At 50.3% G+C, this 23,492-nt stretch overlaps 1 protein-coding gene across 12 annotated transcripts in view; it reads right to left on the bottom strand.

Annotated features, from left to right (window-relative positions):
- The window catches only part of MBP (myelin basic protein), a 142,000-nt gene that overhangs the window by 2,083 nt on the left and 116,425 nt on the right, over window positions 1-23,492 (bottom strand). For 10 of the 12 annotated variants that reach the window (XR_006890133.1, XR_006890132.1, XR_006890134.1 and 7 more), the window contains 4 exons: window positions 11,811-11,918; window positions 10,502-10,537; window positions 10,059-10,091; window positions 6,099-6,221 (listed from right to left, as the gene is read on the bottom strand). Coding sequence is in view for 9 of the 12 variants with exons in the window: in XM_046671873.1 (XP_046527829.1) it covers window positions 6,099-6,221; window positions 10,059-10,091; window positions 10,502-10,537; window positions 11,811-11,918 (300 nt within the window). In the remaining 3 variants the exon portion in view is untranslated. The remainder of the gene's footprint in view (window positions 1-6,098; window positions 6,222-10,058; window positions 10,092-10,501; window positions 10,538-11,810; window positions 11,919-23,492) is intronic. The other 2 variants (XM_046671878.1, XM_046671880.1) reach the window with 1 other exon arrangement.

Genomic DNA, 23,492 nt, shown 5'->3' with positions numbered 1-23,492 from the left:
TGGGGCAGGGCAGTCCCCTCTCCTTGTTGGCCTCTCCACTGCCTTACCAAGACAAACCAATCTCATGATGGGCTGGGGGGGCAGTGGGGGGACGGCAAACTGACTCCCAGGGGTCTTACAACCAGGAACTGACATGTTTTCTGGACAAATACAATTTGAAATTTAAAAAAAAAGAGTTGGCAACCACTGAGATGGGCACAGTTGTGCAGTGACCAGCAATGTGAAGGTGGCCTGGGCGTGGGCATTGCTCTCTGAGAAGACAGTGGTCACTCCAGAAGTCATTTAGAGTGACACGGGAGAACACAGGAGAAATGCACTTTTTTTACATTCAAATTTCTCCTTCTCCTTGGGTTTGCCTTTTTTTCTTAGGTCATGAATGAAAAATGGATCTCTCAAGGGTTTCCTTTGGACTGAGAGCCCCAGAAAGCAAGATGTACAGGAAACTGCTCTCAGCCAGACGGCACACGGGCACAGTACTAACACCAACCAGGGTGCTGTCTACGTTTTCATTACCCAGTAGTATAACTCACCGAAGCTCGAAAGCCAAAAATGCCTTACAAATAACACGCTGACAGAGTGCGATGACCGTTCTGATTTCTTGGAGTTTTACTTTTTCCAGAAGAATCACTATGCTGTTAAACAACTCATTGAAGGAGCTTTATTTTCACAAGTGAAAACGTTTCTGGAATTCTATCCCGGAGAGCACCTTAGGAACCACGAGTGAAGTTGCCCTCCCAGGAAAGGGGCTTTGTCGTACGACTGCAGATGTCAGGGGCGGCAGCTCTGCCCGGGGCCACCCCTCCCCTGGGGAACCCTAGTCTTCTCGTGGTGGAGGCTTGCTTAAATGACAGAACCGGCCTAGCGCCACCTCTGGAGTAGCCCAGAGCAAGGCTGCACTCACCTCCCCTTTTTTTGAATTTCCAAGAGATGAACCTTTAGGGCTGCCTTTAAAGTGTGAAGTCCTGCAAAGTCGCAGAACCGCTGCTCTATGAAACAAAGTGCATGGTGCTGAACGGCTATGTTCCCCACATCCTTTGCAAGACAACTTACGTGAGATACCATTTCAACTTCCTGACAGCTCCTTTTGAAATAAAAAATGGTGGACATACTGGTTTTATTTTCTATTACTGTATCAACAATTTATTGAGTACCTGCCGTGTGCAAAATCTGTTATATCTGTTTTCTCTTATGAAAGAGAAAGCCAACCTGGGAGGTCAGCATCATCGTCTCCATCTTAAGGTGAGGAGCCTGAGCTCAGAGAGGTTGAGTGAATTTCCCAGAGTCAGTCAGCTGGTCAAAGGGAGCCAGAATTAGCACCTCTGGTGCTTCAGTCTCACGCTCTTTACCACTTTTGAATCGTCTGATATAGAGCACGTGGTCTGCCCTGGGCAGGTAAACCAGTGAGGCTGGTCACCAGAAGGCTGGGGCAGGAGAAGGACAGAATCTACAGGAGAGTCATACATCCCCTCTCCATCCTTACCCTCACCCTATGCAGACGCACTACAGGCAGGGACTTGTCCCAGGTCATGTACTTGAAGAAAAGAAACTCCTGTTATATTCTGATGTAGCTCACAAATGACTGGGAGAGACGCAGTTTCCTCTACTTGGTTTCTAACCAACGACACCGGAATGCCAAGTCTGAGCCCTTTCCTTGATTTTCCACGGTGTACAAAGAGCAGGAAGAAAAGACAGGGAAAATGACCCTCCCCCAAAAGCTGGAAACGCCCACCATCTCCAGGCACCTGCCTTCAGGTGCTTCTCATCTCTGGGGCGTTCTTCTAACCAATTTTAAGTGCTCTGTCTCAACTGGTTCAGCCACACGACCATAGTAGGCCAGCTGGTGAACTTTTTATGTAGCAAAATGTAATTAAAACCATGTTAATGGAAACTTGTTTTCATTTAATAAACTGAAGCTCCCTTTGAAATATAGAGCAATTTTAAAATTTCTGAACTACTGCTTACAAAAAGAACTTCAGGAAAATATTGCCCCTATTTAAGAAACAAATGGCTGTCATACACTTGTGTTCCTTGCACACAATGGATGTGCTTGATAGAAATGGCACTTTTCTAGTCATCAAGGCAGGCTTGACAAGCTCTGGCCTCCCAAACATCTCACAATAACCAGTTACAACTCTTGCCTACACTATGGAGGACCAGAATCGTATTTCCTAAATGGAGCCCCGCCCCCATCAGCTGGCCCCTCCCATCACCTAGCAGTCGTCATTCCTTTGGTCGTGATGAGTGGTCATTACATGGGATGGCATAGCAATTAGTTACCCAGAACAGGATAAATCTGTATTTCTCAGACGAGAGGGAAATTGTGATAACTGCAGACATGGGGGTTCCACCCTGGGACAATCTGGTGCAGGAAGTCTTGTGGGGAGCCCAGAAATGGTCTGGGCATCACAGGCGATTCAGATGCAGGTGGCCTCCTGGCTAGGGTCTGGGGCCACTAGTGAAACACTGCTATTCTGAATGCAGGTCTGCGTTAGGACTCAGCTCCTACGGGACCCTCACCCTCACTGTCTTGTTGCCACATTTCAGAAGTGAGGCAAATATGTCAGGACGGCCTCCGTTACTTGAATGTTTGGGGCTGGATTTATTTCCTTACTTAGATTTGCCTAGAATTTACACTGATCCCGCCTACATTTTACCTGACATAAAACGAGTTAGTGACTCGGTGACTTACCACTCACATCACACATTTAAGGCTTTTCCTAACAGGACTGACTTTTCTCTGAAGCAGAATCTTGCCTCATATTACCACGTGTGGTCCCAGCACCCACCAGAATGGACTCGTGGGTGGGGATGCCACACACGCATGCTCGCCGAGTCTGTCTGTGCCGCGCATCCCGACCGCCAGACACACACACACGTGATTCAACATGGAATTAAAGATTAGGTGCCCAAATCAACGAGGATTTGGGTTACCGACCAAATTATTCCACCATAAACTGTGAAAGCTTGACGTTTTACCAAGCCAGTCAGGAAGTGGACTCACAGAGGTCAGAGATCGCCATCAGCGATGGCTGGTGGAGGAGCCCTGTCCTCTGCTGGCAGAGACTGGGCCCCATCATGGGTGACCTGGGGCTCGCGGGAAGCACGGGTCCTGCCTTGCAGCTTTGAGAGAGCCAACCCGTGTACAGCAGAAGCTTTCAACGTTCAACTGCCTACCGTGATCCCAATGGATGTTCTGAGAATGGGTTACACGAAGGAGATGCTCCTGTTCTCACCAACAACCAAGAACACCTAGAACATGGAGGCCACGGAAACTCACGCCTTCCCCTAAATGTGACTGCTGGCCGGAAGATGCAAGGTGAAGACGCTATTACACGGAATATGAATCCAGGACGCGTTTGTCTACAACGCCTGGACACCAGCCCATGAACCAGACGGCGCAGGACGCTCGATGTCGTCTGAGAACTAAGCACAGGTTAACGTCTCCTCTTATCTGCACAATCACATCTTTCCTGCACAGGCAGAGAATATTCCACAGGAATGCTAATCTTTCACCCAAGAAAGATAAACATGAAACCCTTCAGGCTTCTTCTCTCGACAGGGTGCCGTGGGCATCGGGGTTGCCTGCCTTGTACGAAGCCCTTCCTGTCCTAAGAGAGGAGCTCTGTCTTTGATTTGTTGGTGTCTGTCTTCCTTCTTACGTTTCTTTAGGTTGGAAAAGGAGTTGACTGGAGCCCGGTGTACATCATTACGACTGCGGCTGTCGTTGGATGCTGGCTCTGACGACATTGACCGGGAAAGGGACGGCCCTGCCTGGATTAAGAGTCAGGGAGAGGGGCAGTGGGGCGGATATTCTAATGAGACAGTTAGTGGGGACACCCACTTAGACAACGTTTGTTCTGTGACAGTCTTCCACCACAAACGTCCTTCCATTTTCAGGGACAAAAAGTGCTCTCCTCGGGCCTTAAATCAGCGTGGGACGCTGCCTCCAACGCTGCGTAGACGGCACAGATGTCTCCACTCGGAGGGACCACCCCAACTCCAACTCCAGCTTTCAGCCCTGAAATGCTGACGCATTGCTGGACCCTCAGCTCTGTCACCAAGCCCTGGATGGGCGGCTACAGAAGTCCACAGGTCTCTTCCTGATTATCCAGTCCAGGGACCTCACAATCCAGTCCCCATTTCTGCAAGTCTCTGCCAGAGACAGACGACTGGTCTCTCAACACGAAAACGAATGTCACCATGTGTCGCTCTCTCCCTGGAACCCGGTGACGCCCCCATTCAGAATCACTGTCAGAGCCCTCAGGAGGGTCACAGGGCCCTCTGTGGGTGTGTGGGGGGCTTACCCTTCCCACGCACCTCCTCCTGGACCCTGCGAGGCCCTTCCGATCTGTTCCTTTAGCCTGGAACACTGTCCCTGGGGTGTGGCAGCTCCTCACCTCCTCCACATCTTTGCCTGATGCCACCTGCTCGGCCAGGCTTTGTCCGGTCACCCTCCCTGGAACCAGAACCACCTCCCCGACACGCAGAGGCTCCGTTCACTCTCAGCGCCTCCCGCCTTGTCCCCTAGAGCATTTATTTCCCTCACTCCCTGTCACCCCGCCACTAGACGACGAGCTCCTTTAGGAGGAGGCTGTGCTCTGTGCGTGGGAGCATCCCGGCTCGGACGCTGGGCACAGTGGCCCCGACCAACCACAGTCCCCCGGCCAGCAGTGGCCGGCTGGCCCCTCCTGCACAGGGAGTAAGCCTGTCCCTCGGTCACCCTGAGGCCTCTGCAACGGGGACAGCTGCCACCATTCAGTAGGTCCCTTCCCAAAGCTCTCAGGCCGCCGGGCCTCTGGGCACTTAGAGCCAGTTTCCGAGGAAGCCCCTGAGCCCCGAGGCTGTGGGCGAACCCAGTAATTGCACGACCTCCTCGGTCATGAAGGGCTCTGGAGTGAATCGAGGCCAAGACGGCTTCTGGAAGTGGATGGGGAGTTAGGTCATGGCCCAGAAGGGGCGGCAGGCGGGTTGCTCGGCAGCCTGCCATGGAGACCTGCACGAGGCAGACCCTCGGGTCCAGGGAGGGAGGCGGCAGCCCCGAACCCGCACCTGCCCTGCTGCGGTCTCAGCCCTGTCGTCCAGGTCCCGCCCAGGTCCTGCCCCACGCGGGCGTTCGGGTCTCCTGGCCGTGAGAGGAAGGCAGGGCCTGGCCGAGCACACGGGTCCCAGCTCCCATCTCTGGGGCGGCCCCGGGGGCAGACCTCGCCACAGGCAGAGCCTGGGCCAGCTCAGAACCAGGCCCCGGCGGTGATGCCCGCCCACTCACCCCACGTTTCTCCCCAGGAAGGACCTGCACCCTCGCGGCTCCCTAGGGACCAGTCCTGAGAGGTCTGGCGGCCTGCTCACTGCTCCTCCTCTCGGAGATCAAGTGTGACCGCAAGCGCCCTCGGGCGGCCAGGCATGGGTCTGCCGGCCCCCTGAGCGCCACCTCCGTGCCCCAGCCTGTCTTGGGCCCAGGAGGCCACGTTGTGAGACGGCAGCGTCTCTGAGCAAAGCTGTCACCCTCACCAGCAATAGCACGGCTGCCGTTTCTCTAAGTGACCCTGCAGCCACCTTGCTGACCACACTGTCCTCACCACCTTTTATCTTCACAGCCATTCGTGTCCATATGTCACCTCAATTTACAGAGGAAGAAACTGAGTCCCAGAGGGCTCGCGGGTCCAGGGCGCACTGCTAACACAAGGCCGGCCTGGGTCGACGGGACCCCGACGTCATAGCCGACAGGCCTGACGCCTATGGTTTCCTGGGCTCTCTCGTCTGGTCCAGCCATGTCCCTTCTTGTCACCTTGGCTCCTGCTTGTTTCCTCGGGGGTCAAAGATGCTGCGGCCTTGGCCCCGGGGGGCCGCCGGACCTTACAGAAGAGGTCAGCGTCCCACAGCCGCGCGCCTCCCGGGGGCACAGCGGTAGCCTGGTGTCCCCCCACGGGTCCTCAAGCTCCGCGAGGGAGCCTGGCCCGAGCACGGTGCTGGCTCAGGACAGCTCGAGAAAGGCTTGCCGAGCTCCACGCCGCGGGAGACGAACTTCTGGGAAAAGCAGCGCCGGGGCCGGAAGGCCCAGCCCACCCCTCGCGCATCCCGGCGGCGACGGGTTACGTTACCAGTTTGAAGATTCTGGAAAGCGTGCCCTGGGCGTCGTGGACCCCCTTGAGTCCCTTGTGAGTCGATTTGTAGTCGGAAGCTCTAGCTCCGTAGCCAAATCCCGGCTTCTGCCCCTCGGCTCCCTGCAAGAGACCCAGCGCTCAGTCCCGCCCTCGGCGCGGGCTCCGCCTCCTGCCGCCCCCCGCCCCCCGCCCCCCGCCCCCCCGGCCACGGGCTCCACGGGGCTCCGCGCGCCCCGCTGCCCGGGCTCTGTCACTTTAAAGGCGCAAACCTCCCCTACAGCCGCCGCTTCCCTTCTTCAGGCTGTGGCTTTCAGGAGAAGGTTAGCAAGACGGGCAAGACAGGCATAGGCCCTGCGCCCACGCGGGTCTGCAGGAGGGCTCTGAGGCCGCCCTGAAAAGCGCGCGTGGCCATTTCCCCAAGAGGGAGGAGCCTGCAGGAGGAGGGAGGAGCCCGGAGAAGGAAGGAGGAGCCTGCAGGAGGAGGGAGGGGCCCGGAGGAGGATGCAGGAGCCTGCGGGAGGAGGGAGGGGCCCGGAGGAGGAAGGAGGAGCCTGCAGGAGGAGGGAGGGGCCCGGAGGAGGATGCAGGAGCCTGCAAGAGGAGGGAGGGCCCGGAGGAGGACGAGGGAGTCCGGAGGAAGAGGGAGGAGCCTGCAGGGGGACACAGCCGCCTTCCTGGGGAGTCCCTCGCATCGGCTCTGCTCCGCCAGAGAGCCAGAGGACCAAGAGCCTTTGGATGCAGTGAAATTGCGTGGCTCAGATCTTTCCAAAGCATAAAGATGAAATTCCACATTTCTGCCCTAGGGGAGCCTCTCCCGACAGCAACAGAAACCAGCTCCCCTGGCCATGGTGTGGGTGTCCTCAGAGCGAACTTGTGGAACTGGGACCAGGGTTTCTCCCAGGGACTCTGGTTCCTGAACTGGTCTCCAAAGAGGGAAGGGGGAAGGTCTGGGCTGGCAAGCCATGTCCCTGCCACTGTGCACAGGTGCAGCACCGCCAGAGCCCAGCAACCTGGACGGGTCTCAGCTTGCACACTCCCTAGCTGTGTGACCTTGGGCAAGTATGGGAACCTCTCTGAGCTTCAGTTTCCTCTTCTATAAAATGGGGGTAATAACGGGCCCTTCCTTGTGGGTTTGTCATGAGGATACCTTGAGTTAACGGAGGCACCCCTCTAAGAACAGAGGTGTGAGCTCTCAACATGCGAGCTTGCTGTCATCCCAGGAGGTGGTCTGGTGGGCACGATGGGTGGCCCCAACTCCAGCCTCCCACCGCCCCAGCAGCCCTCACTCACTTCAGGGAAGATGAAGAAAGTTTCCTTGGTGGGACGTAGTAATAGCAAATGATTTTTGAAATATAAGAATATTTGTGTTCCTAGGATCAGTTTATTTACTAAAATGCTTTAGTTTCAAATGGGAACTTTCACTATAAAGATGAGAAAGGAATGGGAGAAACTTTGGGTGTTTAGACACACGATGAATGTTAACATTTAGGGTCAAGGGTGTTCCAGCCTTAGGGGCGATGTCTGTGGGAGGGCGAACCAGGCCGGCCAGCGTCTCCACATGGGACCTGTTCATCTCATGGGTCTCTATTTGAAGGATACGTCCACAATTTTGCTTTATATTTGGCCAAGAAGAGATGGGAGACCATCTCTGATGCAGACCCCAGAGCCCCTTCCATCAGCCTAGAGTCCCTTTAAATTTCATGACAGTATTTTAGGGTGGAGGGAACTTGGAAAACCATCAAATCTGTCCCTTTATTTTAGAGATGTTGAAGACGGGATCTAGAAGGTTCAAGCTTCTGCAAGTTCACCCCTCTCGGTTTTGGCGGGACTGAGGCTGGACCGGGGCCATCTGTCTAGACACCCCCTCGCGTGAGCTACTTCTACAGTTTCCTTCTCCCTCAGCCTGGGCTTGGGAAAGACAAGGGCCACGCGCCTCCAGGAGGCGACTTTCACATGAAGATTTGGTTTCAAGGATTTTCAAGTGGCCTAAAGGATGGGGTGTGTGGAGAGGAGGTCAAAGACGGCAGACGAGAGGAATCCCAGAGGTTTCCACGGACATGCTCACTCCATGAGGGCACACCGAGGGACGGGGACAGTCAAAGAGAACTGCGCAAGCGACAGACGCACGTGAAATGTGTGACACCCCCCTCCCCCTGCAGATGCTGCAAAACCCTGTCTTACTCTGTTGTTTTTCTCCAAAAATAAAGGGATTCTGAGAACTAAATTCAAGGATTGGTTTTCAGATTAGTAATCTGCTTGATTTTTCCTCTTTTCAAAACCTTGGTCACTTACGTCTCTGGACCACCTAGAATTTACCAGAAAGCACACAAGATAGTTTAGAAAAAAGCAGTGAAGGACTTTCAGAAACTCCGATCGGGAAGACAGTGCTGGAGCTCTAGGAAACAGACGCACATACAAACGGAATCAGAGAGGGGCTTGCTTCGGAGAAAAGAGAAACTTAACAAACGTTAGTAGGGCCAGAGATGGAGAGGTGGGGAGGAAGGCAAAGGCCTTTCCCGTTAGCTGCTGGGCTGAAGTGGCCTCTGCGGGACTGGAAGAAAGAAGGTCTCTTTAGCCCTCCCGTCACTCCACCGACAGTGAGGACTTTGCATACTCCCCAGAGCCCACGCCTAGGAAGCTGAGGCAGATCAAATGGTTACTAAGGTAACATTTCTGGGTCTTCAATATCATCTTTGTCTCCTGCTGGCACAGAAAGTCAAAAATTAATTGACTGTGGGTGCTAGCCCATGTAAATTTCCTACATGATCGTCACCTTTTTGCAAATCATCAGGTAAGAAAAAGGCTCACATGTATTTACATGAAATGTTCCAGCAAACACAGCAGTCCATAGCTCGATGTAATGAGTGTTGGAGCAATTCAGGAGCTTGCTGGAATCTCAGCTCCACCTTTTCTCTGGGGACGTCTTCCCTCCCTCCCTCCTGTCCTTCCTTCCTTCCTGCTGTCTCGCCCTCCCTTTCTGTTTTTATTTCCTGTTCTTTTTTCTTTCCTTTCTTTTTCCTCCTTACTTTTAAAATTCAATATTTCATGTATATGATGTTTATTAATTGAACATCAAGTACACATGGGCTTCGCACTAGAGAATAAGGATATTGTGTTCCCAAGACAGACTCAATTCCTGGCCTATAGATTTGTGGTTATTCTTCCATTTTATCTTGATAATTATAACTTTTTTTAAAGTAAGAACCGTATCTAATATTTATTAGTAACTACAGTCTATAAGTTTGGTTAGAATATACTGGTAGGCATTTTAAGTTGGTTCCGACACGAAATTTCTCTAATATCTAGAAAGTGAACAAATTGCTCATTTTTAATCTTCATTGAAACTGTTTTTTCTCAGTATCACAAAGCCGAAAATTCCTAAGCAGGTTTTCCTGAATGGCTTGCTATCTCAGCTTTGGTTATTACTGAAACACGATCAAAACCAAAATCTTTTGGATTAATTAGGTGATTATGAAATGAATAACTGAATTTAGCCTCTTTTTCTCTCATTAGCAGTGTCATTTTTCCTCAACAGAGTTTCAGCGTCTGTGGGGAGAGCTGGTTAATAGACGGGTCAGTTGGCCGCAGATCCACGTTCAGGCTGCTGGGACCTGCTTTTCTCGCCCATTGATTGGAAGGAAATTGGGAATTTTCTCAAACACGGGAGGAGCCCAGTGGAATCTTCCAGGAACCCTCTGGGAGGAGAGGCATTTGGCCTGGCGGTGCCTGCCCAGGGCATGGAAGCCGGGGAGAGAACTACTCTCTGGGGGGGGGGACGTGGGGGTCATTTTCCCTCCGGAGGAGAAAGCAGCCCATGGACAGCCATGGGCAAGCTGGGCCTGAGAGGAAAGAGAGGGGGGACCGGCAAGCAACTGAAACAGAGCAGAACATAAGAGTGGAGGGGCTGCGAGGACTAGACAGGAGAGGAAGATGAATGGACACGCATTTGTCACCTACCCAGCTAAATCTGCTGAGAGACAGTCCTCGCCCCTGTGTGAGGAAGAGAAAGAAGCAATGACATGGTGATCCGTGCAGGAAAAATGTCCTTTTAATAAACAAGAAGCACGATCAAAACAACATGGTGCTGAGATGGCAAATAGGTTTCATCACACAGGCCACATCCAGGGGCTTGGCCGTGCCGCCTGGGGCTCCTTGAGGTGGGGGCGGATTTCGGACCAGGATTCAGAGGGAGAGAGCTGGGGGCCACAGGCACCCTCTGCACGGCAGGAGGAGGAAGGAACGCTGTGCATTTCTCAGCCTGTTCAACTCGGGATTCACGTGGCACACATTTTGGGATGAAGTCAGGTAGCTATGAGTCCAACCCTCTTGTTGGTACATTTAGGGATTTCAGGAAGGTTCTGAATAGAGTGACAATTGATCAAAACATTCAGAGGTCTTACCTTTCCTTGCGATGGAGGAGGTGTGCGAGGCGTCACCTATAAAGACAGAGAACGGTGAGCCGCGGCAGGGTCTCCCTCCGTCGGAGCAGCCCTGACCCCCTTCCTAAGAGTCTCGTGCTGTCACCTTGTCAGCTCAGTTCCTGACTAGCTCTGGGTTGCGGAGAGGGCCGAGGATCTATTAAGGATTAGATATTAAGATCTACTATCTATTAGGTCTAGTATCTGCCCGGCTCTCCCACTTCTGTCCTAGTTGAATGAGAAATATAGGCTCTGAGAATTTGAAAATACCCAATGCTACACGGACCTTCCAGAACATTCCGAAAGTGTCTAAGAGAATGGGAAACGCATCAAAAGGCTCTATGATTAGGGAGTTGATTCTTCTTGGTGTGAGTCACTGTGACACATCCATCGCATGCTGATGGAGACCGTGAGCTGCTCTTCACCACCCTCCTTTTTCAGGGTTGGAAGTAAAGTGGCCCCTGAATTCCGAGCTTCAGAAGGAACGCCCTCAAGCCTGTGCTCCTAAAACTCATCAGCCTGTAAAACGCCATCTTGAAATGTCTGCAGCGCAGGAAGTTTATAATCAGAAGTCTGTGGTTTTGCTTCTGTTTTGAAGACTATTTTTTAGAGCAGTCTTAGGTTTCCAGAAAAAATGCACAGAAATTACAGAGTTCCTGTGTACCCTCTCTGGTCTTGCACACGGTTCTCCTATTATTGCCACCTGGCATTAGTGTGGTTCATTTGGTACAACTGGTGCACCAATGTTGATGCATTATTGGGAACTGAAGTCCAGAGCTGACGTTAGGGTTCATTCTCTGGGACATGCATTCTTCGGTTTTCACACACGTATGAGGTGTATCCTGGGTCACAGTCTCATAGGGAGGGTTCCACGGCCCTAAAAACACCCTGTGCTCCCCCTATTTATCCCTCCCTCCTCCCAGCCCTGGCAACCACTGACCTCTTGACGGTCTCCACAGTTCTACAAAGCCTGTGTTTTTAAACTAAGCATCTCGTGGTCGTTTAGTCTCAAAAGCAGGGCGTTCTCTGGGAGAACGGGAAGCTCCGTCAGTGGCACGTGCGGCTCGGGCCTTGGGAGGGGCTGGGGCTGAGCTCCAGGCCAACCTCGCCCTGAGGACAGGGGAGCCTCAACCAGGGACATGCTCATGTCCCTCGTGGATCAGAACTCAGTGACATCTGGGGACATCTCCACCCTCCTCATGGATGGCGGCAGTGGCCAGGCACCTCCAGCCCACCCCACCATTGCATTCTCCGTGTGGCCCCTCGCGCACAGCGAGAAGGGAGCACTTACAATGTTCTTGAAGAAGTGCACTACAGGGTTTTCGTCTTGGGGCCGGCCATCTCGCGACTTCTGGGGCAGGGAGCCATAGTGGGTGGTTCTCGCCGCGTGATGTCCGTCCTGAAAGACAGACATGTGGCGACCTCAGGATGTGTCGGACCCTCCGCTCCACCTTCCTGGGGCAGCTGCCTCTCCTCTCTGTGGATCTCTGTTCTTTCTCAATCAGGACCTGTGCCAGGAAGCCACGGAGGTGCCACAAGACACAAGACACAAGATGGTGGGGCCTCGGCGCAGGATCTCCGCACGGTACTGGGGAGGTTAATCCATCGCTGACTCGGGGTCCCTCCCCACCCCCTGAAGTCACATAAGTGTGCCGAGGGGAAGTGAAGGTAATTTAAGTGTAATTCTAGAAGATATGGGCAGGGTGAACAAAGCATTGAGAGAAGGACACCGTTTCCCCCAAGCCTCTTGTTTGGATAAGGAGAATACTCAGGAATTACAGACAAAACAAGCGTAATCACAAAAGTCAAGCCCGTTCATTGGCTTTGCAGTGGTGGCATAACGTGAACTGGCCTCAGTTTCTCTAAATGAATGTCTCAGGTCGCAGTGGCACTGGAGTCCAGCCAGTTTGGGACAGACTTCCACATCTCGAGGAAAGAAGTCAGGACTGTTGGGCCGGTTCGTAGTCAGCGGAACCAGGACTTCCTAGGTCAGTAAGGGTTGCCTAGAAGACACCAGATGGCAAGCCCTGATGGAGAGCAAGGGGCAGCAGCCCCCACCTGTGCCTCCTTGGCTGACCGTGGCCCTGGAGATGCCTGCCAGCAGGAGACACAGAGTGTGCAAGGCTCAAGGACCACACAAGGAAGGCACATCCACGTTTCTGTGGAGAAGGGATCCTTCTGCAGGAGCGCTTGACAAGGGCCTTCAGGCAAGAGAGCCCTCAGAAGAGCAGAGGGAAGCCCCTGGGAGGAGCTGGCTTGGGGAGCTGGCTTTGTAGCCCTCCCCGTGCTCCCTCCCTGCTGTTCCCACCACCCATGAACGTGGCGAAGGACCTGAGCGAGCTAAAGCAGGAAAGCTTTTAGGTCAGAGGAGCACCTCTGGGACTGGTCTGGCATTGCAGCGCGAAGGGAGTTTTGTTAAAAGAAACCACATAGGGGCTGGCTTCGTGGCCGAGTGGGCGGCCCAGGGTTCGGATCCTGGGCGCGGACATGGCACTGCTCCTCAGCCCACATTGAGGCATCGTCCCACATCCCACAACTAGAAGGACCTGTAACTAAAAATATACAACAATGGGGGGGGGGGGGGGGGTTTGGGGGGGTATGGGAAGATAAAGCAGAAAAGAAAAAAAGAAAAAGATTGGCAACAGCTGTTAGCTCAGGTGCCACATAAGCGTGCTGACGTCACGGAAGCACCTCCCTCCGGCGTCAGCTTTGGGCGCATTGTCTCAGGGACCCCTTTCTGTTCGGAGGACACTTTTGCCACCAAGAAGTCTAAAGCATGCTTCTCAGGAATTTAAAGTACTTAATGGGCTTAATTTAGGGGGTGACTGGGTTATTGTGAATTTTATGACTGTCCCGCTGTCTGTCCTCCTCCCTCAAACCCGCAGGCCTGAAACCCCCAGTCCCCTTGACTCTTTCCTCTGCTTCACCTCCCCTGTCTGCTCAGCTCACAAGCTTGTAGGTTTTCTGTAAAGTGTTCCTTGCCTTCCTTCCCCTCCCCCACCGTGGACATTAAAACAGAAGCTGGGTTAGCTCCTTCCCAGATTCTTCCCTTTCCAGCCCAGACATCCTCTCCTCCTTCTCCAACCTTCTCCAACCTTCTCCAACAACCTCCCCCTGTTTCTGCTTCATCAAACGCGTCTTCTCTCAGGCCTGGAGGAGCCAAGAGCCACACTTCCTGAGCGTCCAGCTTTTCTCTACTTCCTGAGACCTGGTGTCTGCCCTGAGTGGACCGGCCACCTCTTTGTCCTTTGAACAAGGTACATTGCACACTGCTGGCTCCTGCTTCCCTGTGACTAACCCTAACCCTAACTCTGACCCAAGTCCAAGGTCCTTCCTTCTCTGGGCCTAACTAGAGATGAGGCTTCCTGACTGGTTTCCCCATGGTCCTCCCTGCCCCTCCCCCCGGTCCTCCATGCTGCAGTCAGAGGAAGGCTTCTGAAGCCTGGATGGGCCCATCCTTTGCTAATCGCTGTCCAGGGCCTCCCAGTGCCAGCCCATGGAGAGCACTTCTGAACAGGCGCCTCTATCCGGAGCCTGACCCCTCCACTGTGCCTGGTACCCAGACTCCCAATGGTTTTGCTGCCCCGGGCCTTTGTATGAAGGCTTCCTGCAATGCCCTCTTTCGCCCTCTGTCTTAGTTACTCTTCCAGGCGTCCCCTGTGCAGAGCTTTCTCCAGCGGGCCTGGGCGGGCTCTGGACGGGGCTGTTTCCTGTCCGGCTCATTCAGAAGCTCCCGCACAGTGTGGAGCAGCAACGGCGGACTCCATGCTGTGCAGCCCTCTCCTCCACTGCGCCTGCGCCAGGAGCATCTCAGCTTCTAATTTCCAGCACCCAGAGGAGGCTGCACACGGGGAGGGAGTTACGCTAGGGGCATGAGAGCCGGCGCAGAGGCAGATGCTCTGGGCGTTTGCCCTGGAAGATGTCAGCAGCAGGGGAAAGAGCTAGGGGGTTTCAGTGACTGTGGAAACCCTTGGCCTTTATCCTGCCTTGTTCGCTGATGTTGCAGGAACCTAAATAATCTGGTTCTCCCCCTGTTGTCTTGTCTGTCCCCGATGCCGTGTGAATTCACTGACCAATCAGATTCAGTGACCGAGAGCCAAACACATATGTTCTTCTTCTCCAATGAAAGAGTGAGTGTAAAACCAAGAATAAAAAACCAAAACAGACGAGCCGGGAAACTGTTCAAATTACTTACTTTAAGACAAATATCTTTAAGTGTCTAACATGTCTGCTGGGTGAAGTTAACTGTAAGATGCCATCCTAATGGCCTGAAATAATTAAAACAGCTCAGAATTCAGTACAACTTCTTCGTGCCTTGGTGTTTTCACACCGTTTTTCTGCTTGCTGTCGTTGGATTCTGAGTCAGAGAAACATCATGCACCTTTAGTTCACCCATCCTGTGCTTAAACTAGAAAAATATCTTAAACTTCGCACAGAGGTTTTTAAAGAAGTGAATGTTCAGTCGTATCATGCAGCTCTCGTGTTGTTAAAACTTGTTTGTGTTGTGAGATAGTTGATGACGTATTATGTAGATAATGTTTCACGTGAATTATGCATTCCTGCTTTAAATGCTAAAAGGCAAATTATATATTTTTGTGATGTTTGTAATGAATATATTGGTCACCAGTCTTTTGAGGAAAAAGTAATTTACATCTTTGAAGGAACACGAAGCTGGTACGTTGCATTTGAGCTCGTGGTGCTGTGAAAGCAGGTGTCAGAACTGTTCACGAACAAGGCAGCGGGTACATTGTGGCCCTCAGCGCAGAGCCAGGCACACGATAAGCAGTAACTGTTGCTGAATTGACACAGAGACTGTTCAGATCACTTTTAAGACAGAGCCTAACACACAGAATAGATCTTAAGTACATAGAGCGATTACCACAGAGTCACACAATTCTTTGTTATATGTGCCTCAGAAAGAGACCAAACCAGGACTTGCACTAGAAGGTTTGGGCTCTAAATTGTTGATTGCACAGATAATTTCATGTGGTCACAGAGTTATAACCATATTGTTATATTGTAGTTGTCGTGGTCTGTTACTAAAAGGGTATTGAGTCAATCATATGTCTATATATAGCAATGAACAGTTAAAAAAAACCATTTTAAAGACACCGCCATATATAACAGCATCAAAGGAACAAAATATTAGGTATAAATCTAATAAAACATGTTTAGGATCATTATGCTAAAAGCTAGAAATGGCTGGTTTAAGGAGACTTAAATCATTGAAGAGAATCTGTTCATGGATGGAAGACTCGACATAGCCAAGATGTCAACTGCTCCCAAACTCATCTACAGATTTAGTGCACTTCTGATCAAAACCCCAGCAGGGTTTTGTTCAGATATAGACAAACTGATTCTAAAACTATATGGAAATGCAAAAGAACCAAAATAGCCAAAAACTGTGGAAAAGAAGAATAAAGTTAGAGAAGTCACATCACTTGATTTTAAGGTTCCTATATAACTATAGTAATCCAGGCAGTGTGGTGTTAGAGGAGAGACAGACGCACAGACTGATGGAACACTGTAGAGTCCAGAAATAGACCCATGCAGATAGGATCAGTTGATTTCTTTGTGTGTGAGGAAGATTGGCCCTGAGCTAACATCTGTGCCACTCTTCCTCTATTTTGTATGTGGGACGCCACCACAGCGTGGCTTCATGAGCAGTGTGCAGGTCCACAGCTGGGATCCAAACCTGCGAACCCTGGGCCGCCGAAGCAGAGCACACAAACTTAATCACTACACCACTGGGCCAGCCCCAGGATCAATTGATTTTTGACAAAGCTGCAAAGACAATTCAGTGGAGAAAGGATTGTCTTTTCAACAAATGATATTAGAACTAGCGGGCATCCATATCCAAAAAAATGAATCTCAACCCAAAGTCACACCTTATACAAAACTTAACTCAAAATGGATCATAGATCTCTATCTACAATGTAAAACTATGAAATTTTAGAAGAAAACATATCAGAAAATCTTCGTGACTTGGCAGTAGGCAACAAGTTCACAGACCTGACACCAAAATATGATCATAAAAGAAAAAATTGATAAATTGGACTTGATGAATATTGAAGACTTTTGTTTTGCAAAAGACGCTGTTAAGAGAATTGAAAGATAAGTGAGACAGAAAAATATTTGCAAATCACATATGTGATAAAGGTCTTGAAACCAGAATATGTAAGAACTCTCAAAACTCAATGGTAAAGAAACAAACAACCTGGTTAAAAAATGGACAAAACACTGAATAAACACTTCATCCAAGAGGAAGAGCAGAAGGCCAGCAACCACATGGAAAGATGCTCAGCATCATTAGCCATTAAGAAGATGCAAATCAAAACCATGAGGAGATACCACCACACACCTGTCAGAATGGCTAAAACAAAAAGTACTGACAATACTAAGTGTTGACTAGGATGTGGTGCAACTGGAGCTCTCGGTATTGCTGGTAGGAATGCAAAATGGTACAGTGACCTGTAGAACAACTTGGCAGCTTCCTGTAAAATTAACTGTATACTTACCATATGACCCAGCCATCCCACTTCCTGCTTTGAATGATAAGAGCAAAATTATATACTTTTAGAAGTAATTGTTGTAATGAATATATTGGTTGCCAATCTTTTGAGGGAAAAGTAATTTAAATCTTAAATGAAAACCTACGATCACACTAAAACCTTACGTGAATGTTTATAGCAGCTCAATTCATAATCACTAAGTTTGCAGACAACCCGAATGTTCGTCAACAAGGGAAGGGATAAACAGGCTGTGGTACATCCATACAATGGAATAGTACTCGGCAATAAAAAGGAACAGGCTTTTGATTCATGTGACAGCTCAAAGCCATCTCCGAGGCGTTGTGCTGAGGGAGAGACACCATTCTAAAAGGATTGCATACTGTGTGAGCTCGTTTATGTGACCTTCTTCAAAAGACTAAATTATAGTGAGGGTGACCAGAGCAGTGGTTGACAAGGGTTAGGGGTGCAGAGAGGGGAAGGGTGTGGTGACTACAAAGGGAAAGTGGGAGGGAGCTTTTGGGGGATGTGTCTTTACTGGGGTGGCAGCTACATGAAGCTACACATGTGTCAAAATCCACAGAACTATACCACAAACAAGCCAATTTTACTGTATGTTAATTTATAAATTAACATAAAATCAGGTCATTTAATGTGGCCTATCACTATGTAGCCAAAAGTTGATGATGGAAACATTGTATCATTCCACCGATTTCCCAGCTGGGGACCTCGGCAGGGGTACTGTTGGTCTTCTCTCTGACAGGAGCATCTCATTATCTCTGAGCTCTTGCTCACATGGGTACCTTTGCTCAGAATGTCTTTGCTTTCCAAATGTCTGTGTTTTCTGAACAATACAGCACCCTTAGGCTGTACCACCTCATTCTGCATCCACCTGTCCACTTTAGTTTCCTATAAGCATCTTACCTCTCCAGCTGGATTTTAATACTTTGGAGGAAAAAAGAAAAATTTCTATGTGATCCCCAAAGCTTCTGACAGTTCAACCCCCACAGTGGAGCTCCACAAACATAAACGGGTGAAGGAACAAAGAAATTCTCTTTCTGCTGTGGCCCCTTGAGAGAGCGCCCACTGGGAGGCCCAAGGCTGGTCCTGGGGCCAGAACCCACGTGATCTGAGCCTCCCCAGTGCATGTTAGGGCTTTTGTGTCCTCAGGTGTGAAGCGGCCAGATTGAAATGGAGACCCACAGAGAGGATTTCAGCTCTAAACTATGAGGAAGAGGCCGCCTCTGAAGAGAGGCCAAGGCGAGAAACACAGTTCCCCAGTGAGGTTCCTGTCTCAGGGCATCTCCCAAGCCCGGGCCTGGTGCTTCATCTCTCTATTTGTGCATCACTAAGGAGCTTTTGTGGCGAGGACAGGAAGAAGAGCAAAGACACCCTCAGTTGTCATGGCGATGATGCCCTCCCACAGGGAGGGGGAGGGGCGGGTGCTGTAGAAAGTCACCCTTGAAAAACTTGTTGTTGTTGTAGTAAAACATACATAACCTAAAATTGACCGTTTCAGCCATTTTTAAGAGTACAGTTCGGCGAGATTAAATAAATTCACACTGATATGCAGCCATCATCACCATCCATTTCTGGAACTTTCTCACCTTCCCAAACTGAAACACTGCAGCCATGAAACGCTAACTCCCCACCTTGCTTCCCCTCCCCGTCTTGGCAACTCCCATTCTGCTTTCTGTCCCCGTGGCTCTGACTACTCCCTGTGCCCCATACGGCGGAATCATGCGGCATTTGTTGTGTTGGGACTGGCGTCTTTCACTCGGCAGGTTCTCCGAGTGCATCCACATTGCAGCAGGTGTCAGAATGTCCTTCCTTCCTAAGGACGAGTCATATTCCATTGCACGCACAAACCATTCATCTTTTGATGGCCACTGAGGTTGCTTCCACTTTTTGGCCACTGAGCTGGGTCGCCTGGTCTGACCCAGACCCTGTGACGATTGATCTAGTCTCGCCTCCCAGAACTGAAAGGGGATGCCCAGACTTCAACTCTCCTCCCCTCAACAGCCTTAAAGGAAACTGGCAGTGCATCCCTTTATTCTCTGAACGAATTCCAACACACGTCCAGACACTGATGCTCTTCTGAGGCCGGCATGCAGGGATGAAATGAGCAGTCCACACACAGCCGCAGGGGCGGCCGGGTGGTGAAGCCCCGCTCTGGCAAAGAGGCCCTGTTCAGGCATGTGCAACACATCTCAGGGCTTCACGGTCAGTTCATGGTCAGAGCAGGGCCAGTCTTTGCCTGGGCAGGCCTGGTGAGGTCCTCTAGAAATAGCGGATTTTGGTTTATTTGTTACATTTTCCAATTTATGGGGAGTGAGTCCTTATCATTTCTCATACGTCACAGTAAGCAAGGTGACGCGTTTCCCAGGATGGGAGAGAGGGGAGAGCGCCACGCCTGGAGGAAACACTAGGAGGAGGAAAAGGAGGTGAGGGGATGATGGCAGATGGGGTGAGGCTCTCGGGCGAGGCACCAAGGTGACCTTTCAGGCCATCAAGTCCAGCTAGGGCCAGTCCCTGTTGGAGGGGCCTGAGGCGGCTGGAGAGGGACAGCAGCAAGGGAGCGTCCCCTGCTGAGACCCTCGGAGCCTGGGGCCAGCCATTTGACTCAGTTTCCTCCCTTCAGTCGCTCTGTAGTCCTCAGCCACTGCCCCAGGAATGCTTGTGATGCATCAGGTCCCTTCAAGGAGACCCAGTGGCTGCGGGCTCCCCAGCAAAGGAAGGAGTTTTATTGCTTAGTTTGTTTTTAAGACATGCATTTGGTAATTATCTAATGAAGCATTTTTTAACTGTAGTCACTAAGGTTTTTTTTAAAAAAACCAAAGTTGTCAACATTTCCCAGTTCTTTGCCGAGATTGGTGTCTCCTTGTCCATGGCCATCCTGTCCTACATCGCTCACTTCCTTGGTGGGTACTGGAGGGCCGAGGAGGAATTCGAAGGTCAGCCGCACCATAAAATAAGAACTAGACGGAGGGGCAGCCATCTCCTGTCCCAGCGCGAGCCATTGGAAAATGAAGGGGCCCGAGATGCTGCAACCCAGCATGCGTCCACCGGCCCGTACGTGAGGCGAAGACAGTTCGGCAGGGTAGCTCCAAAGTAGGTGGGGCTGGATATTTGGGACAGGCGAAATTTGAAAAAATTAACCTAATATTTTTTAAATGGAAGCTTTTCGATGGTTTAGAAAAATAATACATACTCGTTATAAAGATGTCAAATCAAATGAAAAAAGAGCGTAGAAGAAATTCTGCCCCTTAGGGAGGAGCTTTGCTCCCATTCTGATGAGCACGTGTTCAGACCTGGCTTTACGCGTACGTAAACACAGAGGGATGTGCAGGCGCCCTGAACCGGGACCACGGTGCCACCACAACGTTAGGTGTCACTGTCACAGTCCTCTTTTACTGCATCATGATTAATAAAGCAACAACAAACTTCTTGATGGCAAATAAAACAACATTATGTTGAAAAGTTTTAAGCACCATTGGATGAAGTCCATGGGATAAAGGACAACCATTTCGTTAATTTTTAAAGTAAATTGCTCTTTCCATCAGCCTGTTGCATTGTACTGGTTTTGGAAAATTATGATTACTCTCCCTCCATATGTGATAATGTCCTTCCCCAGCAGGGGGAGCACGTGCACCTGGCTCTGGGTTGCCGCCTCGTTCCCTCTCCGGACATGAAGGGATTTTAAACTATTTTCCAATTTGCTGGAAAGCTGAGAGTTCTTAAACTTGCAAGTAATAACAGGAGATTAGTTTTCGCCTGACAGGCTTGAAGATCAATGGTCATCAGATGGGGTAAAGATCCATTCCTTTGAATGTCGTGGCTGTTTTATGAAAATAGGAAGAGGCATTTGTCTGCGCCATCATCTGCATTTGCATTGGATTAGAGACAAATTGGTGGAGTTATTCCCTCTCAGAAGGAAACTCTGTATCTTGAAAAAGTTAATATCCTCTGTGCCTGAGGTTTTGTGGTTAGGGAAAAAAAAAAGAGTTCTAGCTCCTGCTTTATTTTTTATCTGAGGAATTTAAACTCCTCCCTGAACCCACCATCATAATGTCAGTGAATAAAATCCTAGTGAATCCATGGTTCTGGGGTGTGTCCCGCCTCTGTGTGTTCACCTCTCGCCGGGGCTGGATCTGGGGCACAGCTGTCTGCTCCCTGTGGGACCAGGCGTGGCCCAAAGGAGACTTGAGTCCCCTCCTCTCACTGCCCAGGCGTTACTCTTCTTTGTTTTCTTTACTGGATGAGTGATATTGGATGGGGGCAAAGGAGGAGCCAAGAGAATAATGATAAATGACTAGATACATAAGCATGAAAGAACGAACTGGAAGATTGCCCAGGTGCGGACTGACGGCTTCTAGTGGCTACAAAGTAGACTAGAAGCGTGTTATAGGACCAACTCTCTGTCTGGTATTTTAAAACCCAAACTCCGAAGTCTCGCACATCTGCACTCTGCCCCTAATGATGAAGAGCGTTCATAATGATGTGATGACTTGAGGTGCAGTGCAATATTACAACATCTTTTTTAATATCGTTAAATATCCTTGGCTTCCTCCGGATACACATATCAACAAAAAGTACATTTTGTTCCTCCACTTTTACTCTATTTTACTGTGTGCTAGTTTTGAGGAAATCGGGGCTTCAAATACAGTAGTATCTAGTTGGTAGTGTCTGCTCCATCTTTTTTTTTTTTTTTTTAAAGATTTTTTTATTTTTTCCTTTTTCTCCCCAAAGCCCCCCGGTACATAGTTGTGTATTCTTCGTTGTGGGTTCTTCTAGTTGTGGCATGTGGGACGCTGCCTCAGCGTGGTCTGATGAGCAGTGCCATGTCCGCGTCCAGGATTCGAACTAATGAAACACTGGGCCGCCTGCAGCGGAGCGCGCGAACTTAACCACTCGGCCACGGGGCCAGCCCCTGTCTGCTCCATCTTTCCTGCATGTTGGAGAGCAGTGGTGAGCTCTGGGTGGAGTTGTCATTTGGAAACCTTTGATAAACTTGAAATTGAGCTTTGTCATGGAGGTCACCAGTGGAGGTGTCCCTCTCACCAGCTTTCTCCAGCTCAACCCACCGCTGGCCCTGGGTCTGTTACTACAGAGACCTCCAAGTGCTCCCAGTCTGGCCATCAGCCTTGGTCATGGACTTTAGCAACGTCTCATCCCGTGAAGGGAAGCCGGAGATGGCGGAGGCCGCAAGCCGCCTGCCTTACTCTGGGAGACGGTCCCTGCCATCATTTCAGAAGGACACGGTAGAAAGTCACCTCTCTGTTGATTGTCTCAGAGATGTCCAGGGAGTGACAGCCAGTGGCTCAGAGCAGTGACAGTTTTCTTTTTGGCACTTTCTTAACCAAGTAAGTCATCTAGGTTCTAGGAATGCACATTTCTGTGTATGGCCCCAAAGGATCCAATGTAAAAAAGGAGCACAGAAGGCCATCCTACTTGCTTTGAAAACATGTGGTGTTCATGTTCTTATTTTCACCCCCACCGCTCATAGACCGAGAATGCTGCTCAGCACGCCTGAAGTGACCACCCCACTGCCCAGATGTGGAAATGGACACTCAACGGGATGAAGGGATGTGCTCTTGGCCGCCACACTTCCAGGCCAGGGCTCGAGGCTCTGGATGGCGATGCCACGCGAGACTCCTGTGGTCTCCCTGTCGGATGAGGGGCTGAGGTTCCAAACCTGAAACTCAGCAGCAGGTGGAGACATTCACGGGCTAGCCATGGGGTAAGGGAGGAGAAGGGAGTTTAAAAAATGGTGGGCTTATTTTGTTTATTTTTTCCAAGTTTGTGGACTTACCTTATGTTAAGTGGTGAAGCTATGATGAGCTAGAAATAAAAATGTGCTCATATATGAGGAAAATGCACCTGTTGATGGAGTCAGTTAGAGATGTCAGTTAATATTTAGAGGATTAGAGAAGCCGCAATTGCTGTCCTTCACTAGAAACTAACCAGTCCCTATTTATTTTGGTAAATACTGATAGTTAGATACAATAAATGCAAGTCTAGTTAATGAGATGAGACTTTCCAATTTCGTTATCCTTTTAAAGGACGCAGCTCTATGTAATTAAAACCAGGGGATAGTCGGCTCCGGCTTTCATTGGAAGAGTTATGCCTGGACACGAGCGGATTGTATTGTCTATGTTATTCTATTTGTTCATGTGGTTCAAACCACCACCCAGCCAGCCCTCAACAAACCAACATGTCTTTGACACTTAGTCCTTTAACTTACAGGTTAAACACTGCAGAATTCCGTGTATCCACAGTTGGCATTAAGCACACATTCACTCAGGCGGTCTCACCAGTGGCCCTGGGATTGAGGGTGTAATGGAATTGGCATTTCGCCTTCTTGTTTCCCCGAGAGAAATCTCTGATTTGCGGCACTCACAGGAAACGCAGATCAGGCAGCTAAGTGGTTGAACTGTTTAACTCGCTTGGAGCCACAGATTATA

This window comes from Equus quagga, chromosome 9 (assembly GCF_021613505.1).
Source record: "Equus quagga isolate Etosha38 chromosome 9, UCLA_HA_Equagga_1.0, whole genome shotgun sequence".
In the NCBI taxonomy this organism is placed as follows: Eukaryota; Metazoa; Chordata; class Mammalia; order Perissodactyla; family Equidae; genus Equus; species Equus quagga.
This window is presented reverse-complemented; position numbering and strand designations above follow the sequence as displayed.